At 46.0% G+C, this 23,375-nt stretch overlaps 1 protein-coding gene across 3 annotated transcripts; it reads left to right on the top strand.

Moving 5' to 3' along the window:
* Window positions 1–6,426: 6,426 nt before the first annotated feature.
* UPK1B (uroplakin 1B) lies at window positions 6,427–18,333 on the top strand. Of its 3 annotated transcripts, XM_074927930.1 has the most exons (10): window positions 6,496–6,532; window positions 7,916–7,957; window positions 10,797–10,851; window positions 11,851–11,938; window positions 12,481–12,681; window positions 14,154–14,228; window positions 14,957–15,079; window positions 15,393–15,572; window positions 16,338–16,421; window positions 17,045–18,333. In XM_074927930.1, exons 4-10 carry the CDS (start codon window positions 11,870–11,872, stop codon window positions 17,093–17,095), a joined length of 783 nt encoding a protein of 260 aa, XP_074784031.1. In that variant the 5' UTR covers window positions 6,496–6,532; window positions 7,916–7,957; window positions 10,797–10,851; window positions 11,851–11,869; the 3' UTR covers window positions 17,096–18,333. The 3 variants fall into 3 exon arrangements, with proteins under 3 accessions (XP_074784021.1, XP_074784040.1, XP_074784031.1); XM_074927939.1 differs by lacking the exon at window positions 7,916–7,957 and having other exon boundaries at window positions 6,494–6,532; XM_074927920.1 differs by lacking the exons at window positions 7,916–7,957; window positions 10,797–10,851 and having other exon boundaries at window positions 6,427–6,532.
* The last annotated feature ends 5,042 nt before the right edge of the window (window positions 18,334–23,375 follow it).

Raw genomic sequence — 23,375 nt, 5'->3', positions numbered from 1 at the left:
AGGTGAGAACTGGTCAGAGTCCAGAACAACTACAGGTAGAATTACTTTTCGTTGTTACCTTTCATAGATCTCTTAGAAGTTGTTCATAAACCTTCCTGGCTTTTCAGAAATCATGTGTTGAAAAACATTGCTTGAGTAGTAGGTTAAAAAGCATCTGGAAGAAAAAGGGTGAAACAACTTTTCCTGTGTGTGCCCATGAGAGGGCAGCACAGACCGGCTGAGCCTTCGCTAAAGACGATTAATTGGTAGGGAGACTAACTCGAAAGTTTATGTCCAGCCGTGGAGTAGCTACAAGTAGAGAAGAGGTCCGTGTGAAAGGGTTGGATGGTCCAAAGCACAGCTCCATCCATCGCCCAGCTGAAACTAAAACGCAGGTATAGCTGGGTGCAGGATTGACTGGGTCAAATCCCAGGTGCATGACAGGGTTGAATCTCACAGACTTCTCGGGGAAGTTTCCAATTAGTTACTGAAACCTTAGAAGAGAGTTTCAGAGGAGGAATATTGGACAGTGCCTACAATTCTGTCAAAGCAGTGAGTCGGTGTGAGACATCAACCACACCCTTGCCAAGGCAGAGCCTGTCACCCGGGAGTGCTATAAACTCGCCTAAGGCATGCATGCTATTTATTTCCATCCCAGTGCTCTTAAACACTGCACCAGCCAACACCCCTCTGCTATTCCCCTTTCCTCCTCCTACCGAGACTTTTTCGATGCAGCTTTAACTGTCCTCCCTCTTTCTCTTGGGTGCTGCAGCCCTCTGGCAAGGTGGATGGTTCAGATGTTGAGATAAATGAGACATGCTTGCCACACTTGGCTTACAGCAAGGGTGTTGGAAACTATATAGTGACAGGCAACCGTATGTAGATGGCAGTGCTCCACTGCCAGCACGTTACAGCCTCCCAGATGAGAGAGAAGCAGCTAATGCAGCGGAGGAATGCAGGATGGATTTTGGAGGAATGAGGTATCCCCAAACACCCTTCAATAATGAGCTGGAACAATTAATGTGAACAAATTTCTTTGGTGCCTTGCAAACAAGCAGTAAAGGTCCCCAAATAGGACCTCTTCTTTCTACCATGTTGTGGCTCATGACTGACACACAGGATTTTGGAGGAGAGGTTTTTAACCATTAGCAAGAGCAATGCAGTCACTGAGTCCAGGCAGAACAGCTTGTTCCCAGTCTGTTAGATGAAATTCAGCTGAACCACTAGCACCAAAGGACCATCACAGTGCCAAGGCCATTCAGGAGCCAGGATCACATCCTAACAGATATCTCAACACTGACATATGCAGTATTTCAGAAGCCCTAAAGCCATCAAACTCACAACCAAGAGCAATACGGAGACACTTTCTAGCAGACTTTCCCTGGACGTCATCAGCCTTTTAAAGAAGCACAAGCAGAGAATTTCTGCCTTCTCAAAAGTATTTTCTCCTGCTACGTATTTTGCAAAATCCCAGGCAATCCTTTGCCCAGGCACAGATTTCTAGCCTTCTGTGAGCCTTCCCTGTGGTCAGAGCGAGATGGCCTGCCCTCATCCAAAGATGAAATTCAAGAGGAAACTGCATTGCATTTGCTGACCCTTTTATGCCACCGAGAGTGTTGGCTGGGCAGCACCATTCTTGCAGGGCTTGTCTCCCCTTTCCTGACAGAAATTCCTGCTGATGGGAGGGGAGATGGGGCAGGGCTTGACCTCAGGGGTCCCCCAGGCTCCTCCGTGTTCCTTTTATCTTCTAGTCTCTCAGTGTACAAAAATGTGACCTGTACGTTGCTGAAAGACATAGGTGAGTTCAGCAGCTCTATGATGCAGGTATTTTGGGTTTTCCTTTGCAGAAATTAGCCTCGGGCCTGTGATGAGGGTCTCCTATGAATTTCCTTCGTAGTCATCAGAGTAAGAGAAGCATCCTTAGGGAGAGATTTGGAGACCAAATCCCTCTCAATATGTACACGAAAGCACCCTGAGGGCCTTATTTATTAATGGTAGTAGCAGCCAGTAGAGATTAGCCTTTATAAACATCCACTATTTCTCTAAACTTTTGGGTTGAGACCACTGAGGAGGGAGCCACAACAGCTGGCCTCATTGTTAACAATAGGGTACTGAGATTTAATTTGGTACTGCCTTTACCCACATGTGCAAACTTCACTATGAGCACTAGCCCAAAACTCCCTGGGGAAGCAGTTCTCTGCCTGAACCCAGTTCTTTACCAGACAGAGCAGCTTCCTCCAAGTTGTTTGTCCTTTCTGCTTCCTCGCTTGTCAAAAGGAGAAGAAACAGTCTCTTCCGAAAGGCTGAAAGTACAGATTTTTATGCAATTGCACCATTCCAGTTACTTGGGCTTTATGCAAACACACAAAATTGCAAGTGTTAACAACACCAAAGTACAGCCGTGGTTATAAACTCATGAATAAAACTATGCTATAAAACTGGAAAAATAAGGTGTATCCCTCTCCTTCCCCAAAATATTAAGAAACCCCAATCCTTGAGAGCATGCTTTATAACATTCTTCTTAGGAATGAAGAGTGCAATGCCATATTAATGGGTGGATTATGCATTGCCAAATGCAAAATACCAGGATTACCAGCGTCACAAAGATGCCTGTATCTGGGTTTTCTGTAACGCTCTTCACCAAGGTATCTGAGGTTTTAGAAAGAAGTTACTTACTGCATTCCACATTATACTAAATATATACATACAGTTCTGCTTTTCAGTCTATATGTTTGCAGACTTAGCTGGAGTGGCTAGCCCAGTGACCCGCTGGTTTATCCCAACCCACTATAATTAGCCCATGGTTGTTGCTAACGGTATGCCATTTGTCTCCCCACACTCAGCACTGTTTGGTAAACAATTTCAGGGCCAGAGTTGTTCTCCCCTGATCTCCCTAGGTGGTGTTCACTTATTTATTCTCTGCACCCCACAGTTATTCCTCTCTCTTGAGGCTGAGAGATATAGAAGTGGCCAAAAAAAAGGGCGAAAATGTTGCAGAAAGTGGGAGGCAGCTTTAACAAAAGCCACGACCTGGCTGGGGAGGCAGGAGGCAAGGCTGGCACAAGGCCAGGCCAGCTGCAAACCCAAGGGGTGCAGCAGACATCTGTCCCTCATAGCCCACATCCTCGCCCCCCATGCAGATACACCAAGATGGGAGAGGAGGTGGCCGCGAGAAATTCCCTTCTCCTCCGGGCAGGAGCTGGCTCCCGGCCACGGCACGTGGAGGGCTTGGGAGGCTGGTGCGAGCCTCAAACCCAAATCTGGCCGAGGGAAGGAAGGTCAAACTATGGACAGGGAAGCAGCTGTTTACAGCCCTCCCGGGAATGCAGGAGCAAAGCCAGGTGGCAGGAATTGGGGCTGGGGGTGCTGGCAGCAGTGCCCTCAGGGGGAGGTCACTGACCCAACCGGTGAGGTGGGGACTCTGCCGGGAAACCGCCACTCATGGGCAGCACCTTTGCAGCAGCTGCGGCAGCGATGCTCTGTGCCGTGCACTGTTGCTGCATGCTGGAGGGACGATCATCGAAAAAGTCCCTCTCCTTGGGACAAACAGATGGTGTGTGTCAAGCTGAAGCTGTGCGTGGGTGCACAGGCTTGGCCAACACTGCAGCCACACTGCTAGGGATGTGGGATTTCCTGAGCCCTCTCCCTTAACTGTGAGACCCGATCTTCCTGTGCAACATTGCAAATGTAGTTTTGGAGCCTCCTGCTCATGGATAGGAGTGGTTCCTTCATGACGCTGGCATGAGGTGATCACAGAAACAACTCCCGGGACCCTGCTGCTTTGGCCATAACCTCCTTTTCCTCCCTGTGTGCTCTCGCCCTCCCTAATTCCTCTCTCTCACATTCTCTCATTCTTTAATCAGTATTTCCATGCCATGGAGAAAAGAAATTCAAAGGATGCAGGAAGGTGAAAAAGTACTCTTAGAGATTAGGAGCAGGGGCAGCCCATTGGAATTTCTCACAGCATCCAATCAGCCCTTTCAGAATCTTTGTTCTCGCTTTGGGCATCCCTCAGCATCCCTCCAATGCCAATTGTGAAAAACCACATACTTCATGACAGGCGTGTTCTGACATTGTCCTGTCACCCGTAGAGCACATTGATATAGTCAAGTGATAGATCTTCTGAGAAACTTCCATTTTCCACCTCCATCTGAAAATGGGCCAGGCTGTGGCCTCAGCATCTGACTGTCCCTCCAAATGAAACCGCAAACTGCAATGTGTCTTCACACCCAAGCCAGCACTTTGCCTTTAACCCACATGCAACAGAGGTGAGCACGTATGTGGACTATGTCTGGATACACCTGAGGAAAGTGCATGCATGTATGGATTTGTAAGTGTGCACATCCATGTGTGTGTACGTATGGCTGTGAGGGGATGTGTGCACTCATGAGTTTGTAGCTTTTGCAAGTGCAAGAGTTTGCACAAATGTATGGCTCTGGCGATATGGAGGTGTTGGCACATTCTCCTCCAAGGTATGCCAGCGCAGATGCAGACCTACAGGGGAGGCTAAAGCAGCTGCAGGCACCCCACTAGAAGTGCTCATGGTGGCACCTGGGCTGCCCACCCCGTGGTTTATCAGCCCCACTGCACTCCCTTGCTCAGGCCTCTCTGTCTGACCCCCTGCTCTGCACACACACTCAGGCAGACTCAGAGTCTGACCTTACTAACACACACCAAAAAAAGCACAAACAAACAAATCCGCCATCCCAACTCTCTCCATCCCAATACCAAATTTCTCTCCAGATATCACCAAAAATATCCTTACCCACTAAACCAGATTAACAACAAGCTGTGAGCATTCAAATGGTGATGGCAGCTCAGGACTGACCACCACCCTCCCCAGCCTTACCCACTCTTCCAGCCCAAACAAGGATTTGTGTGAACAGCCTTTTGCAGCTTCCCAGACAGGGCTACAGAGCAGCAAGAGCTCAGCCACACCAGGGCTCTCACCCAACTGCTGCTCTCAGTACTGGCAAAACTATGAACTTCACTACCAGCTTTCCTTTCTCTCTCTCCACTTTCCTCATCTTCTTTTCCCAAAAGAGCATTTCCACACAGCTGAGATGTGATGGGGTGTCTTACCATGGCCCCGTGACCAGCCAGGCTGTGATGCTCAGGGGATGCGCTGCTTATCCCGCCACCAGCTGCTCTCAACATCCAGCAGTGATGATGGTGTCAAATGCTTTTCTCCCCAGCACTGCTGAAAGATGGGGTAGCAAGTGCACCAAATAGACTTCACATGTTGTAGGGGGCACAAATAATGGGCAAGCAGGTCTGAGTTATTTAGGTGTAGACAAATCTTCATCCTTACTCTTGAGCACCCAAGTGACAAATTTCTTGTCCCTCTCTACTAGATCAGGATGGCTGCATCGACTGGGTCTTCTTTTGCTTATTGATGTGATATCTTGTGGAGCTGGAAATGCCAAAAGCACTGTCCTTTCCTCAGGGTGAAATCTCATGGGGATCTCATGGGAGAGCTGGATCTCTCTTCAGTTGTCTCTAAGTACCAAGGGGTTCCATAAAACGTTAGAGCTATTGCAGTTGTCACTTCTTTCTCACAAGATACTTGCAAGGATGGCTACCAAGGAGATATATATATATATATATATATAGTCTTTTGATGTCTGCTTCTGACTTGTGAAGGGCTGTAAAAACACAGAGATCCCATCACCCTTCCCAAGTCCATTATTCATTTGGCTGGTTTTTGCACCAGCAGATGAAGAACACTAAGCACAAGCACCTGCACCTTTGCCAGAGACTTACTCAAGGCTCCAGTAACGGGAATCATGACTTTTGGCAGACGTGTACTGCAATGGCTGAGGGACAGGAAGGTGAGAGATATTCCTTTTCTGCTGTGCTCTTTAGCCTTAGCCCCTCTCAGTTCATCACAGGCCAATTAATATATATATATATATATATATGTGCTTGACTTAACTCAGTCTTAATAAAACTGAATGCGTAAAAATCCAGCCCAAGAAAATGCAATATTCTCCCCACTTTTCATGTTATCCAGTGTCTTGCAGAGTAGCCAACGCCTACATTTCTCTTTCCAAATGAAATCCCAAGCCAAATAAAAAGAAAACATATCCAACCGAAACCACTGGATTTTCCCCACGCAATGTAATTAAATGAAAACATTAAAATTAATTTCCTCTCTTTTTCTGGTCAGTACATTCTTCTTATGCCCATGTTCAAACAGCAGTCCAGCGATCCTTATATTTATATCCTTCCAACTTGCCTGTGCTCTTTAAAGTTCAAGTATTTTGTACCAGTGAGTCATTCATCCACCCTTTTGAGAGTATAATAATAGAAATTCTTTAAAGCTGCGTGTTTTCGGCACAACGGCATTCCGATGCGATCTAAGAATCACAGAGGGGAACAGGTTTGGCTAGAAAAAAAGTTTTCCTCATGTGATGGGCACCCTACCAATCACACAGCGCTTTCCTCAAGCAACCAGGGCTCTTTAAAGCCCAGTAGAGGTAGGAGAAAGGGACTTTTTCGTCTTTGAAGGTGGGTCGGGATTTCTGTTGGGAAGCATCACAAGAAGGGAAGGGTGAGTGCCTTGCTTTGGTCATTGTCTTCCTCTTAATGAGGCATATAAGCAATAAGTGTCTGTTAGGAGAAAAGGAAGCTTTTATGTTTAATGTTTTCATTTTAGTCCCTGGGCTGTGTTTAGTATGTGAGAGTCTGGTACCTGGATAAGGTTAACTGCAGAAGATTATTAAGTATTTCATTTTTCTTACCTCAAGCTGTGTCTTCTCTATAGCTGTTTTAATTTGTTTCATTTTTTTTTCTCCTAAAGACTGGGGAGGAGGGAATGGGAAAATTAGATCTGTTGCAAATATATCTCAGTGTAAAAAAAAAAAAAATTTCACAGAGAAAGATGAATCTTGTCATTCCCCCTCACTTGTGAAAATAGGAAAGGCAAAAAATCCCCCTCTTGTTTTGGCTGTGCTGAACTAATGAGGGAGAGAGGAAAAACCTACCTCCCAGTTCTATTTCCAAGGTAATTATGCTTGATGATGATTTACCAGCCACTCCACGGTTCACACAGGCTTCATTTCATAGCAATCTCTCTTGAAAGGAAACTTAATTAGTCTCTGACCCCTGCTTGATGCTGAGCTTTGTTTTTGCTTTATTCTCTGGTAGCACAAAAGGACTGTCTGGATCTTCCTTTTCTGAGTATGCTTGATTCCTGGCGCACAAACTGTTCTCTATCAGAGGTGGCTGCATTCTGTGGCCAGTGGAGCGATGAGGAAAGTCTGGCAGGGCAGGAGGAATATGTGGGGTTGTGTGTGCTGGAGGTGTTTGCTTTAAAATAAGTAAACGAATGATGAATTGACACTTGGCTTCTTACAGCAAAGTCTGAGTGAGTCTTCAATCACATATTTAATTGTATCCTCTTAAAAACTGTCTAACTCTGAAGATATCTCAAGCACTTGGATACTACCCTCTTTTTAAGCCCCTTAGGGGATAAATTTTCCACTAAAACCAATCGGAAAAAAAAAAAAAAAGTAGGTTTATGGCCATCTGGCCCCTCAAGTCTTGATGCATCGGAGCCTACGGCAGGTCAGGGTGTGGGCAGATCTGTGTCTCACGGAGGCTTCCCGTGGCACTGGCACTGGCACAGCACCTCCGGCAGCAGTTCCGCCCTGCTGGCTTCCCTCTGGCAGCGCCCCAGCCCAGGCATCTCACTCCTGCCTGTAGAGACATGCTCTCCAGCCAGGGTTGGGTGAGCATGGGGGCAGGAGGTGTGATGCCCCAGATTCTGCGCCAGGGGCGGGTATGGGCAAGGAGAGGGTTTCTGCCGTTGAATGGCTGGGTTTGTTTAATTGTGCTTGAGTGGTGTGGAGCCCTTCAGCCAAGGCGTCTGAAGGCTGCAGAGCCCATGAACAATAAAACAAATGCGTCTCTTGTCTCTGCCTCCTTACACCAGGGGATGAGAATGCAACACCCTGTACAAGGATGCTGAAGCAAGGTGGGTAGCAAAGGGTGAGGTGAAGCCCCTGTAACTCCAGCTGCCACACTGAAAGGCCTCCAAAAGTAGGGTGTAGAAACAAATGATGTTCATGGGGGTGGTTTTGGACATTCCTTGGTCACAGTGCTGTGACTCCACCATGACAACTGGCACAAAACACAAGGCAATCAAAATGGGACCCCCTTCTGCATGGGACAATGCCAAACCCATTGGCTTCTTTGACAAGAGATGGGGTAGGACTAGGCTAGGCAGGGGACATTCATCTGTAAGGCTACTGAAATCGTGTCCCAGTCTATAGAAAGAGGGTGTGGAGGCTTCAAAAGATCAACAAGCACAATGTGTGTGAGGGATGCACAACAGGGACTGAATCCTTCTTGAATCCAGGGATTGCTGCGAGCAGCGGTTCATTTGAAAGCTTGCATGCAGTTGTCACCTAAAATACAAGGACAGAAGCCAGCCTCTGCAGAAAGGAGCTAGCTTTTTGGCTCCCACAGTTGTGCTGCAGGTCTCACAGAGCCACTGTGAGTAGAGGAAGGGAGGAGAGGTCAAGAAAGATCCAAGGGCATGGAAATAATAGAACTGTCTGTGACTTATGGAGGAACAGGGGGAGGCAGGGCTACCAATGCTCCCAGGCTTTGACAGGCTCAGCTGGACCCCAATAAATGTCAGGAGTGTTTTGGGGGTGTGAGGTGAGGGGAGAGGAGAGAAGAGAAGTTGCAGTCTCAGTTGTGACCAGGGTATAAGGAAGAGGAAGAAGAACATGCTTCAGAGAGGATGTAGGCTTTTGTGGTACGACGGGAGCAACAGACACGTTTCCAAAGCTGCTTGGAGCATGGAGCAAAGTCTGTGGTAGTGATAATTGAATACTGGGGATATAGATGGGTCATGACTAAATTGTCAGGTGACTGGAAGGTGCTGAGGAACCCCAGGTCCATGCAAGCTCAAGGCCCAGGCTGCCTTCTCATGTGGAGATTTTGGATAATGGTTGCAGCTGAAGCCCTGGTTTCCTCAGGGATTTCCCTGAAGCCCCAGGAAACTGTATTTGGGTCATAAAATTAAACCAGCCTGCAAGGAAGGCTCTTCTCCCTCCAAACTGATTCGTGTCCATGGGCAGGTGCCTGCTCTTTCTGGGGGCTGGGAGGAGGACTTTCCACCTGTGTCACACCCGAGGGCGGTTGTGAGTCACACCTGCATGCAGCTTGCCTTGGTTGGGCAAGCCGGCCAAGGTTTGCCTCATGCCTCTGTAGCTTGCACCAGCACCAAGTGCCGCAAGCTGCTCTTGCTCAAGGGCAGCTTTACTCCCAGGTGGGAGGAGCAGGCAGCAGGTGGAAAGCCCTGGATCTCCTGTGGCTTCTCCTCTGGGCCATGTTGGGGGGTCAGCTCCCCAGCTGCTCAGCTGTTGTTACATCCTTGGAGCACCTCCTCAGTCTCTCATGCCCAGTCTCTCATGCATGATGCTGACACTAGACCCTGGACAACAGAGAAGAGACCAGGCAAGGGGTTGCCACACATGTCACAGGGGAATGAAGTGGATGCTGATAAACAGACTCTGGTGCCAATCTCTTGGAGGCAGAGGGAGAAATCATACTAATATGGCAACATCATTACAGTGTTTAGTTTTAGGTCTACAGTAAAGGCTCTTTCTTCCTTTTCCTCTTCCTAGTCTCTCTGTTTCCCCCTGCTCTGCAATCCCATTGGATTTAGGTAAGGTAGAAGCTTGACACTGTCCAATTGATATCTGCCTGGTGGTCACTGTGGCTAGCTTTCCTCACAGCTATGGTAGCCTAGGAGGTGGTCTTGCCCCAGGAGAAGAGGTTTTCTTTCTCAGACTGGTGTGACTGTAGCAATACCTGCCCCAGGAGAGGCAAGAGTGAGACAGGTCCTGCCTGCCAGGGAGGAGAAGAAAGGCAGCTGGTGGGGCGAAAAGTGCATGGTCTGGGTAGGCAGCCCACGTACAAGGTGTGAGTGCGGGGTCTGCAGGAAGGAAAGGGAGGGAGAAAGAGGTTTCTGGAATGTTAAGGAAAGGGTTGTGACTTTGTTAATCACACTTGGTGTGACCCGTTGTGCTAGCCACATGGCACACTCAACCCTGCGATCTACATGGCAGCTGGAGCAGACCTGCTTTTCCATGTAGTAGTCAGAGTTCATGTGCTTGCATTTGAGCAGGGAAGATTTCCTTGCTTTTTGGACTGCCCCCTGACTTGTGATGTCTCTTAGATGGCAGTAACTAAAGGCTTTTCAAAAATCTCTGGAGTTTGCAGCACAAAAATCCACGAGCCAGGCAGTGGTCTCTCCAGCTTTCAGATGAGTAGAGGACCAGTGTCTGCCTCAGGTTTGGCAGACTCTGCAATGTTGTATTGTAGACAACATATGGCCAAACATTGTCCAGACCCAGATTTGACCTGCAAGGCAGTTTTATGTGGTCCCCTGGGCATGATGGCTGGTCAACAAGTTTGGCAGGGACAGTTTCAGATTGACCTCTTGAGCCTGCCATACAGGCAGAGAGCCATACAGTTTCAGGTGTAATGGCCTAGCTCCAAACACTTCTCCAGGAATAAAAATGGCTTCTCACCTTGTAAACAATGGCCATCCCCACTCAGGCTATCATGGGAAAATATTTATATGCTCTGCTGCTGTTATGATGGTGAGAGTGCTGGAGATGCTCAAATCAATGCAGAAAGGCTGGTAGGAAATTCTGGTTTTCCCTCTGTCACTGTTGGAAGTCCTGCCTACCCCAAAATGGCAGCTGCTGAGGAGGCTGAAGGTGGCATTGTTAGAGAGGTCCCACAGTGCTCTGTTCCTTTCATTGACAGCTGTGTCTGGTCTTATTTTCCAACAGCCTCTCTGAAGAATCCCAGTGTCAGTAACTCCAGCAAGAGAAGGCACTAGTGCAGGTACTCTAGCAGAAGAAGGGTGTTCAAGTTGCTTTTCCTGTTGTCTGCTCAAGTTGAGGCCACTTCAGCCTCTCTTTCACAGCTTATATTTTCTTAACCACCCAGCAATCGCAGCTGTCTCAAGGCTGAGGATTTTTTCCCTCCCCCTCTCTAAGCACACACGTGCTGTCCCTTTGAAAGAAGGACTTGGTTGGTGCTGGCATCTGGGCTTGTTTCTCCAAGAAGTCTCACACCTCTGACTAGTGCCTTTATGCTGCTCTCTCTGGAAGGGGATGAATTTGACACGGGGTGCCAGGCCCCAGCCTGCAGGATATAACGCTCTCAGGAATTTGGTGGGAATGCTACTTGGCCTAGTTCCCACAAGCCAGCTGCAGACTGAGCTGTTCCCTGCTTCCCTCACACCTGACCGGGAATGGGGGGCCCGGCTCCACTTCCCAGCATAGGTGGGAGATGGGGCTATCCTTAGCAAGGTGCTGCCAAGACGTGTGCTGTAGCCATGTGTGTGGGATACAGCTAAAGCACTATGGTTATCAGTTTGGTTGCGTGGAAGTGCTGGCTAAAATGAAACAACCACCAGGGTGGATAGCATACACTGGGGTAAAACTGGCTCCTTTGGAAGAGGAGCAAGGTGAGGGCATTGAACTCATCCCCTGCTGACCTGGGGGATGAGTGTTTCTAGCTAGGTGGAAATGCAACACCATGAGCTGAGGCTTGCATGGGTACTGTTTTCATGATGAAAACCCTACCCAAAAGGGAGCCAAAGACACTGGCTGCCCCCAGAGTGGTCCCAATCTTCTGTAGCTCAACTATCAGGGAGAGTTTGAGTTACTAGGTTCACACCTGAATAAGTTTCTCCTCTGAAACTACTATGAAGAAAAGGGTGGGAGGTATACAGGCAGGCTGGCAAGTTCTGTCTATCCTTCTCCTCAGGGTTAATTCTGTTTCTGAGTGAATCCTATTGTACTGATCTAACTCAAGTCTGTCTTTGTTTTTTCCCAGATTGCATGAAGAATTAAAGATGGCAAAAAGTGATGATGGCATACGCATCTTGCAGGGTCTATTAGTTTTTGGAAATGTGGTCATTGGGGTAAGTGAAGTGGGACAAGTATTGGTGAATTCCAGTATGACACTTCCTAAAACAGCAGTTTCCATCTGTGAAATCCCTCTTCACATGTGTAAAAGTCCACACATAAATAAGCCAGTAAAGCATGAGAGGAGGGGTAAGGAAAAGCTGCGCTAGCTGATCAGTTGTGTGAGGAGGGGACAGCGAGTGACAGCAGGGACGGATCCACAAGACCAACATGAGTTCTAGGGGAAGAGCTCTTTCTGCTGACCAGCATCTTTCCAGTCACCTCCCTCCATACAGTGATGGGAGAGGTTCTGTTAATTCTTTCTTAACATCCTCAAGTCCTAGGCCTGACCTCTCAGGTCTAGGCTGGATGAGTTTCATCTGCTTTTCTTCTGTGAAGGCACAAAACAAGAGATTGTAGACTTGGGCAGAAGAGGAGTTGAGTAGCTCCTGTTTGGCAGGAAGTTGAATGAAAGGCAAGAGGTCCCTGTCTTTTTCTGTCTCTGCTGTTTCTTTGGGGAAGCTTGATCTAATGGATTTCCTGAACTTGTGCTTCTCAGATGTGCGGCATTGCCCTGACAGCAGAGTGCATCTTCTTTGTGTCCGATCCCCACGGTCTCTACCCTCTGCTGGAAGCTACAGAAAATGATGACATCTATGCTGCTGCCTGGATTGGCATCTTTGTTGGCTTTGCACTCTTTGCTCTGTCTATACTTGGTATCGTTGGAGTCATTAAGTCCAACAGGACCTTGCTGCTGGTGGTAAGTGTAGCAAAGTTTGCCTGATGATTAGTGATAAGGAGCCAAAGGTTCTTCTTGATCATATCTGTGGTGTCCCACAAGGTGAATCCTGTAAGTACACATGCATGAGAAGCTCCCAAACCAGGGTGAATGAATTAATGGTGAGGGCCACAATGGAGGTTTAAGCTGACTGGCTTGACCCTGACCTTGCCCTAAAGCAATGCAGAAGCACTTGTGCAATCAGATGTAGCTGGGATGTGGTTTACATCCTTGTTCTTCCCCACCCCTTACTGCCTTTCAGCTGTCATATTCTATTCAGTTTAGGAGCTGATAAGTAATGACTTCTGTACAAGGCATTAGTATGTGTTAGTATACCAAATATGGGTGCAATTGAGATCATTAGACATCAGCAGGCAGGCAGAAATTACAGGGGTGGGGGCAGAGAGCTTTGGATAAGCCAAGAACAATGTTAACATGTGAACAAATGTCTGTACAATTTCTTACTTAGTCTTTTAGATTGGCAGTGATGAAACTTAATTGGTGCTTGTATTATGAAGGGTAGAGCCGAAAACTCTAGAATCAGCTCTCTCTTGGATTAATGTGGGATGGCAGGGTGTCTGTTCTAAACAAGAGACACTTAGAGAAGTGAACTCTTGTGCCAGGGAATGTGCCATCAAACAGCTGACAGAAGAGAATTCCCTTAACTCTGAATTTTGGTGTCTTGGCTGAAACCCAAGGCTGTAGTATAGGAGATAAGAGAGAGTACAAGTGACAGAAGCTGAGGTAAGAAGCAAACAAACACCTTGAATCTGAGAAGAACATTATAAAATGTGGGAGGAGAAATAGAGACATGATAACTCCAAAGGGAATATGGGAAAGGTTAAAAGGATTGTGCTGAGAAGGGAAGAGAACCGGTCAAATAGACCATGAGAGGTGATCCTCAGGATCCATTTTTGTGAAGGATCTTTGCTCACAAAGTAGAAGTGCTGAGGAAATCTGATGATACAAAATCAGGAGGATCTGAACGACACCCTAAATTGCACCTTCTGTTTCCCCAAAGCACAAGCTCTCCTGCTAGGAGTGAACAACTTCTTGCTTAAAAGCTTATAGATGGCAAGTGGAGGTGGAAGGAAGAGATGTGTCTCAAGCATAAGTTGCCAATGAGATGCAACAAAGAAAAAGGCAAATGTTATTCTCGGACATATCAGGCAAAGTGTTTTCCATAGAGGCAGTGTGGTATTAATGCCATGAGGTTCTGACGAAATCTTGTCTGTGAGATGGAGAACAATTTCCGACATACATCTGCAAGAAAACAGATTGCAAACCAAAACAAGCATAGGGAAGGGCTACATGAATGTTCATGGGCATGGAGAGGACTGAGGAGACTAGGATAGCCCAGACTCCTTTGCCTTGAGTAGGGTTTCAGGCTTAATGTTGAAAAAAACTGCTTAACTGTTTCTCCAAGAACTAACTCTGCTGTCTGTCTCCCACAGTATATTATTTTGATGCTGATCACTTATGCATTTGAAATGGCTTCTTGCATCACGGCAGCAACTCACCGAGACTTTGTGAGTATTTCTTTCCTCAAGTATTCTTGAAACTGCACTGGGAAACATTGCACAAGGTGGTCCTGTTCGGTGTAGTAAATGGCCTGTGTGGTGGTACAGTGTAAACTCAAAGGACTACTGCTGAGCTAGAATAAAAGCCCACAAGGAAAGTCTCCCATGTAATTATTCTGAACAAGGAAATAACTTTGTCCTTTTAACATAGTTTTGTTATTTTTAACATTTTAAAATGTTTACAACCTTATAGTTAAGGATATAAGTATGAGTTAACTGAATCGTCAATACAGTGTTTAGTCTTTCAGCTACAGAGTGATTAATCTATCATAAATGCATAAACACATGAATTTTCAGCATTGCCCCAGGCAGCGTTACTAGTGAGGGAAAGATTACATGGGTCATTGGAGATATCAGTAGGGAGGGAAATGACTTGTGCTGCTATAGTTCCAACCAGCATATCAAATGTAACCCATAGCTTCTGCACATTTCCTGTGATCTGACATCTGGCAGAGCCTCCTTAAGAGTTGTGCTCCAGATCTACATCATTGTTTCTCCCGCTCTTCAAATCCTGCTCTTTATTATCCTGTGTGTAAAACTGGGGGAGAAGCAGCATTCCTGTTCTCCATCAGGACACTGAAACAAGCAAATAAACCTGTCCCACATAATGCTATATTTGCTTTACCTGGCTACTTATTTACATATTTCCTGCATTCTTCTCTGGTTTTCTCCTGTAGCTCACTCCGAATCTCTTCCTGAAGCAAATGCTGGAGAGGTATCAGAAGCCAGAGCCAGACAATAACAATGACAAATGGATGACTGAAGGGGTTACAAAGACTTGGGATAAACTCATGCTTCGGGTAATAACTCTGAAAACTCTCACTAATAACTAAATGGTCTGCAGCCCTGGAATTTCAAGTCCTGCTTGGGGCAGCTCAGTAATAAAGAGGATGGCATCTGCCTTGAACCTTAGAGAAAGTCCTGCCACACTCCTCATTTTGCTCATTTATCAGATAGCAGACTGTCAAAGGCAGGCACTTCAAAAATCTCTCCCATAAATCTGTGGTTAATGCCTAACCAGCCATGTGCAGGGTCCAGCCATGTGCAGGGCCCAGCCATGTGCAGGGCTGTGACCTGGGCCCATAAAGATCATCCCCTTCTCTCGCCCCACAGAACCAGTGCTGCGGGGTACGGGGCCCCTCCGACTGGCAGGAGTACACATCCGCCTTCCGCATCACACACAACGATGCTGACTTCCCTTGGCCACGCAATTGCTGTGTCATGGATGCCCAAGGATCTCCCGTCAACCTCGACGGCTGCAAGCTTGGAGTCCCTGGCTACTATAACAGCAATGTAAGATGCTCTCCAACATTTCCAGTTAACGTATGTTGGTCAAAAGAACCTTGCTGGAAGGAAAGGAAACAGTAAATAGCCCTTCTCCTCCACTGTAAGCTACAGGTGTTCAAAAGTTTTCTGGAGGAGAAGCAATGCCTGCAGAGTCCTGGACATGAGCTGAACACAGGATAGGTTGTAATAAGGTTTTCCTGATGGAGACAGAACTATTAAGAAAACTCTCCTAATGCCACCAGTAAGAAGTGACATCTCGAACATGTAGATGAACAGTAGCTAAATCAAACTTAGCCCAAAGATGGGTACATACAATATAAGTGAGCGTGTCAGCAGTTCTCCTCAAAGTCAAACTTTTCAGTAGACCAGCTTGTCCTATTCAAACAGGTTGATGGGTCATGAACATCAACTTCTGCACTATCAAGCATTTCTAGAAGGCATTCAAGCTTCAAAATTTGCCCGCAACTTCTTGATTCTGGAGGTCAATTCTGTGTTGGCTGTGTCTGGTTATATATGTATACTTGGCCAGCATGGGAAGTTGTCCTTGAAGTGTCTGAGATGGGTCTACTTTGTATTTGGAGCTAGAAGCAGGTAGGCTATCTGCAAGTTGTCAATAATAAGCACAGCTCTGGCTTCTCAAGACCCTGTGAGCTACCCAAATTGCAATAGGAGAGGAGCATGCCACCTCAGTCTCTCTCAGAGGTGGATAAGCTTGTTGCCTTGAGGTACAAGCTCAAGGCTGGCATCGATTCATTTATGGTTGTCTTACAGGGTTGTTATGACTCTATTTCTGGACCAATGAACACACATGCCTGGGGTGTTGCCTGGTTTGGTTTTGCCATCCTCTGCTGGACGGTAAGTACTTAATATTTGCCTTTATTTCCTCTTCTCTTTTCTTGCTATTCCGCACCCAGTTGGGTGGAGGCAGGTGACAGGACTGATGCATTTAAAATGTCTGTAGATTATAGTTATTTATTTGTCACCAATCAGCCTGTAGCCTGTCCCACCAACAGGACTACATTTGCAAGTCCCCCTCCATTCTAGTTTCCACAGATGAGGAACTAGATGGCCTTCCAGCTTGCTGTGGCCAGCTGCCACCTCAGCAATACAACACAGCTTGCAGATACTTGTTTTTGAAGGGTATTGAATCATCTAAATTGCAATCATGACAGATAATTCAGTATCTAGTTCAAAGACTGTGTATGAGTGTTTTAAGTACTCAGGGTTCAGCAGCTTCATGACAGATAATCCCCAGTGAGCTGAGTGATCCAGTCAAATAGTCATGGCTGCATGTATCTTTTTTCTTCACTGTGAAGCTTCTGTGCAGATAAAAAGCTTTAAGCTTCCCCTGCCTCAACAGACTTTGCTTATCAGGAACTTCTGTTGCTCTCTCCTAGCAGTAGGACTAAATGGGGTTGAGGAAGAGGTGGGGAGAAGGAAAAGGGGAGCAGAGTAATGTAGTAGTCTTGTCATTTCAGTTCTGCGTCCTCCTTGGTACCATGTTCTACTGGAGCAGAATTGAATACTGAAGGCCCGGTGTCCTCAGCACTGTCCTGAAGCACCATGTGAAACTGCATTCGTTTGTATCCTGCTCAATTCTCTTCATGCCATGGAGGATTTGAAGTTTTCCCACTACCTCTCCCATATATACTTTTGCCTCTCCAAAAACTTGACACACCAAGCTGATGACTCAAGGAAAGAATCTTCTTGTCCTTACTTTGCCCCTTGTTCTGCAGCCTTAATTGCCTCCTAGCTGAGGCACATCCTTCTTTTGCGGTGCAAGAAATCCTTGGAGCATAAGTTAAAAAGTGATCTGATTTGTTCTGTGATGACATCAGAAAATGTCCATATACTCTTGCTCCAGAAAAATCTCTCTCTAAAACTAGTCTGAATGTAAATCATAATACTAAAGGCTCCAACAAGGGCTATGTGGGCAAAACTGTAACCTCCTGTGACCAATAAAGATGGATGCTGCAAGGGAGAAGACTGCAGACTTCTCTAATATATTTTATTGTTCAACTTCTGTTCCTGGTCTCTGTCACCCCTTGCCTTAGAACAAGGCAGATTTTCTAAGAGTTTAAGTGTGTCGGCAACCAAGACATGTCACAGATAAAAAGTCTGTTGCTAGTCAAACCCAATAAAAGGCTAGCTCACTCCTCAGCAATATGCTGCCTATATTCAAGCCTACCTCCTGTCACTGATGAAACTACTGCATGTGCTCCTACCTTCAGAAGTGCCAGTCCAGGAAAAGCTCCACTTACTAACAAGCAACTCCTTCAAAAAGCTGTTATGTACTTCACGCAAGATTTCACACATCTACGGGCTAGATTTTGTGCAGAGTACGAGGGGTCCTGTGCAGTAGTTGGCTTTGTGAAGGTGGCTGTCCCACGCCCCTAGATTACTATGCTTCTTTCTTCAGCTACCTGCATGTATATTGTCACGTCCACTCTGTCCTTCTCCTTCCCCATCCCTGCATCATGTAGGATCAAAGGCAAATAATGGCAACAAGTAGGTCTTGTGAAAAATGCAAGCAAGGAGCTAACTGAACCAAATCCAGTCCTTGCATCAGCAGTTACAGCTCTCACTCAGTTCAATAGAGGCTGTTTACTTTGGCCCAGGCTGATCCAGTGTCTTTCCTAGTGAACACTTCAGTTACATGTGTCATGTGAAATATGTTCCTGTATAGAGCATTTTAAGGTGAAGCCTCTTCCTAAGGTGTACTGATTCAGGTCCTGACACTTGCCAGCTGCCTTGATTCTTTGATTTTGTATATTCACCAAAATACTAAATAAAAAGAATTAGAAGTGATTTTTTTTGTTTGTTTTTTTTCAAGATTGTGTGTTTGGGAAGGGGAAAACATAAATGTTGATGCACAGTGCTACAGAAACTCTGTAGCTCAGTAGTCCCCTTGCTGGGAGAGTGAAGCAGGCAGCTATGAGGGCAAATAGCTTGAGGAAGAAACGGGTCCCTGCAACATAGAAGGGCTTTTCTGTATGAGCGTGCCTTCAGAAAGGAAGATCCCCATGGATCAGACACTCTACTTATTCAGTGGGGTGGTGACTGTCTTGGAGACCCCAGACTCTCAGCAATTTCCGTAAGAAAGTTAGTCTTCAGCACATTTTGTGAGACTTCAGGCATGGATAGACCACGTGGACCGTGTATGTCAGTGGTCTGGGTTTGGTTTTGAAATGGGGTGGAGTTTGGTGGTAGGGGGGGGTTGTTTGTGTCTATGTTGCTGAAAGCAAGCTAAAGAACTCTAAAGAGAATGAGTGTCTGCCTAAGTTAGGCAGCAACAGCAAAGGCTGGGTTCTCTGCTACTTGCCATGAATGACAAATCCCTGCCAACTGTAACAGTAGAGAGGAGAGAAATGGGGGAGGAAGGACAATGCAGGCACAGAGCCTCTGTCCTTGTTTGGCCAAACCCCTCCAGTAACCCCTCAGTCACAGCAGCCTTTGCAGATAGCTGCACTTCTGTGTAAAGGTCTCTTGCTCGAGTTATTTCTGAAACTCAAGTAGCTCTGCAAATGTGTGAAACACCTGGTTGTGGGACTTTCCAGTGACTAGCAAGGCCTTCTGCATATGGATGTGGCTGGAGATACGGCCTGGAGAAAACTTCAGGACCACAGAAGCAGATAATGTCAAATATTATTCTCCTCCTCTGGTCTTTTGCTTCAGACCCAGAGGTCTCTTCCTTCCTGCTTCATCTAAGTGTGGTGTGATTATATAGGGAAAATGCTGCAGGATTTTGCAGAAGAAGAACTGAGACTACTCTGAATAGACTAGTGCAGTATTAACTACTCCAACCGGTTGCAAATGATACCATTGACCTATTACATAAATGGCAGCTTAAGCCAATTAAGTTTGGGTTCTTCAATTTGCTTTCTGTTTCTTAAGCCTTTCCCTCACGCTGCACTTTATGATTTATGTTTAAAAAAAATAAAAGCTGTGATGAACGAATGATCCAGGCAATGGTGGATTTATGCAGAAGCACCAAGCATGCCACAATACAGCCAGAAAAACCCAGCTTTGTCCACCTGAAATAAGGAGAAAGAAGACTGGACTGATGGCAGAATGATATTGAGCAGGCTTGTAAAAAATCCTGCACAGCTTTTTCTGGTTTTTCAGCTTCTGGAGGTTGATTCCAATCTCTGTAAGTTCCCTACCTGGGATGCCGGGGATGGGTGAGGAAGGGATGGAGTCTGTGACAGGAATGGTGGTGAACTGGTTTATGTGTTGGCTGAAGCTCTAAAGAAATCCTGGTCATTTTCAGCTGTTCGGATTGCTGCCTGAAGGTATAGATGTATGTGGTCTTCAGAGCACGCAATATGCATATGTGCATGAAAACTGCTGGACTACAACAGTATGAAGAAAAAAATTCTCCAGATGGAAGCTGTGTGGTTTGTTTGCAGATTTGCTCTGTGTATTTCTTCTCTGCAGGTGTGAATATTCACAGTTCTCTCCTGGCCAAAAAAAAAAAAAAAAGCATGCTTCATTTCTCCCATGGAGAAATACCAACTATATTTTTAGAATATTAATTTATCGTCAAATTCCCAGCTCTAAGAAATTAGAGTCTTGCTGAGAAACATCCTCTGTTCATGCCTGACAGAGCAGCATGGCCTCCAAGCCAACAAGAATCCCAAATGCTCAGCTGCTCCCCTCCCGTACACACAGAGAGAGCACACAATCATTCAGGTTGGAAAAGCCCCTTGGGATCATCTAGTCCAACCATCAGACCAACTCTACAAAGTTCTCCCAAACAAACGTTCTCCCACAAACGTAATCTGATGTCTTTCACACTGTTGAATGCTTGTGGCTGGCAGTACTGAAGGTCTCTGTTCCTTCAGGCAACGGGGCAGTGTGGGGCTGCCTCTTGTATTTTGTACCTTGCCCTCATTTTCTCTACAAGCTTTCCCTACCCCTTTCCCATCACTTCTTCTGCATGAGATCTCTTTGCACAGATTCTCTCAGGTACTATTTCTCCTTACCTTGCTGGTTCATATACAACATACAATGCCCTATGTGCCGTGTTTGCATCTGGCTACCCTGCAAAAACCAGCAACCAAGTTATCGGTGGTGTTCAGTGTCCTCTGACTCAGATAATTTATTCCCCATCCTGCTCGCTGCCCTGGCATCTTAGTTCTTCACATTCCTTACAACAGGGACTCGTGCCAAGCAAATGTTTGTTGGGACCAAGTATGACCTAAAACTAGCTCATAAATGAAGCCTCCTTCTCCCATCTCTTGGCAGCCCTGCCCCCTTTGGCAACTGGGGAAAGCCTCTGCAACGTGTGGTATGCTGGGAACCTCCTGCAAGAACCCTCCCTGTAATCTCAGTCATCTATCTTTAGGAGATCTTGCTGCTTGCAGAGTTAAGGATGATTGCTGAGGATTTATCCTCAACAGGAAAAAAGGTGAGGGTGTTTCTGACTGTGTTAGCTTGCACGCGAGGTGAAATTCCAGCACAGACAAGGTCATCTGCAGTTCTTGCACACTCACTAGTTGAGATAAACTCTGCAAGAGTGCTAAGTGATGAGCAGTGAGCTGCTCTGGCTACTCAGGGCTGTTACTGACTGTGAGTGAACACAGGATCGAAAACCTTCCCTCTGTCTATTTTTTCTGAGGCAACACTCACCTTTAGCAGGATACTGTGGCTGGCACAGAGGCTGGATAAGGTAAAGCCAAACCACTTCAGATAATCCCTGAAAATAACGAGCCTACTCTTTCTACATCGCTCTTCTGCCGCCATTGTCTGTCCATTGATGTTTAAAGCAAATTATCTCACAATACAAAAAAAAAGTGAGCACCTATTTTTTCTGCTCTAAATTTCTTCCTGACTCTTATGAAGGAGGAGGGAAAGAAGGAGGGACTTAAATGATAGAGAGCTGTCTGCTCCCTGTAGCAGATGTGCTGTGGGAGAAAACAGGTCCAGTTTTAAGATGTATCTGGATCCAAATAGCATCACATAATTCCTATGAATTTTCTAGGTTTGCAAAATGTACTTCATCTCGCACTGCCATTTGCAAATAAAACATGAGAAAATAGGTTACCCTTTTTTATTATGGAATGAACCAAATGTTCTTAATACTCATGCTCTAGCTAACTTTTGGGGGCATCAGGACTTGGCCAGGTCTGAGCTTCACAGTTCCTGTTCATTTCTAATCCTGAACTCTGAAACTGTTCATCCTTTACCCTTGTGGTGAGACATTTTCTTGGAGAAGTTTATCCTGCTCAGATGGAAGATTAGCTCAGAGATCTCACTACCTTCCTCCACCTTGGCCATTATGAACCTCTTCTTTTTACTGTTGTTGATGTCTTGTGCCAGCTTGGCCTAAGTCTCCCCCACTGGGCTAAAGTTCCTTCCATGCACTACCTGCCTTCCCTTTGCTGCCAGTTGACTTTTAGCTCCATCCACTGGGATACCAGCTAGACATGTTCTGTGTCCAACAGCTGCTGGACTCCTGTGTTGCAAGGAAGATGCATGAGACACTGGTATCAAGTGCTCTTTGGTGCTGAGCTAGATTGTTTTCTGGTTAACAGCCAGTTTGGGAATTTGCTTAATCCTGCTTTTGGCTTAGCTGAAAGTATCCAAGAGGTAGCTGGTGCTTCCAATACAACCTACACAGATGTTTGTCCTGAGTCAGACTTGCAAACTTGTGGTGATGAGAAAGGAGCAAAAGGAATTGGTTGGAATTGTGTACAAGTGCTTCCACATGTTTAAGCACCCTGATTTAGGTCACAGTGCTAAGTGGAGCATGACTAGGTGTGCAGTGTGCCTTTTGCTTGATTTTTATAACCATGGGAATGCTGGGGGGCAGTTTGAGATTCTCCTCTTGTCCTATGGCCAAGTCATTACTAGAGTCTGTGGCACAAAGAATGCAAAAATACTGTTTCTCAAACAGCACTAATAACTGGCTATGGCTAACAAAAATTACAGAGGTCAACAGACATGGTTTTCTCTCCCATGTTGTGTGCCAGTTGCCATGGTAAGCAGGAAGAACAGCCCAGACATTTTCCTAAAGGGAAACTGAAGTCATGAAGAAGGTAGGAAAGGGAGTCAAGCCCTGAATTCAGCTGCTGAGTAGAAAAAAAAGTATTTCATTTAACCTAATGATTCATCTGGTTTTTAGGGAGAACAAAGAGCAGGCTGAACTGCAGGTGTGCCCACTGGGGCTACAACCACAAGAACCACTCTCGGGTTTTTTTCCCCCAGGGGTAGAATAACAGATAGATACTAATAATATTCACTTCCACACTACAGCTCAGAGATTGGATCAATGAGGGCACTGCAGGAATCCAGAGAACAAGGAAACTTAATTCATAATTTTTTTAAGATCTTGCTGGTCCTTTACAAATCAACAGAAGTGCATGCACAATGCACCAGAGGCTTTGTAATAACTTCTGGTGTTCCAGCTTGCCTTCCCCTCTACAAGCATTGGGATCCCAAAGTATTTCTGTACTTTGCTCTGCATTGCTCTACATTATCACAGGCAAGGCAGAATTCTGAAGAAGATGGGATAAATGGGAGGATGTGGTTGTGCATTGCTGAAACTTCAGCCTGCAAGTACTAAAAATGGTAAGAAAAAAGATGAATTTTACCCTTGGAAATTTTAAAGCGTTTCAGATAATGGTAATTCTACAGAAGTCTCCAAGTTCTCACTTTGTTTTCAGAGCTGCAGAGCAGTTGCAGCCTTCATAACCTCCCATCAGAAAAGTGTTTGAAAGGCCCTAACCTTCATCCCCATAGTCTAAAACCAAACACAGCTTAGTGCGCTGACCACTCACACAACAAAAGAAGGGCTCAAACTCCATG

The sequence above is a fragment of the Athene noctua genome, chromosome 1, assembly GCF_965140245.1.
Source record: "Athene noctua chromosome 1, bAthNoc1.hap1.1, whole genome shotgun sequence".
Taxonomy (NCBI): Eukaryota; Metazoa; Chordata; class Aves; order Strigiformes; family Strigidae; genus Athene; species Athene noctua.
The sequence above is the reverse complement of the archived record's forward strand: the minus strand, read 5'-3'. Positions and strand labels throughout refer to the sequence as shown.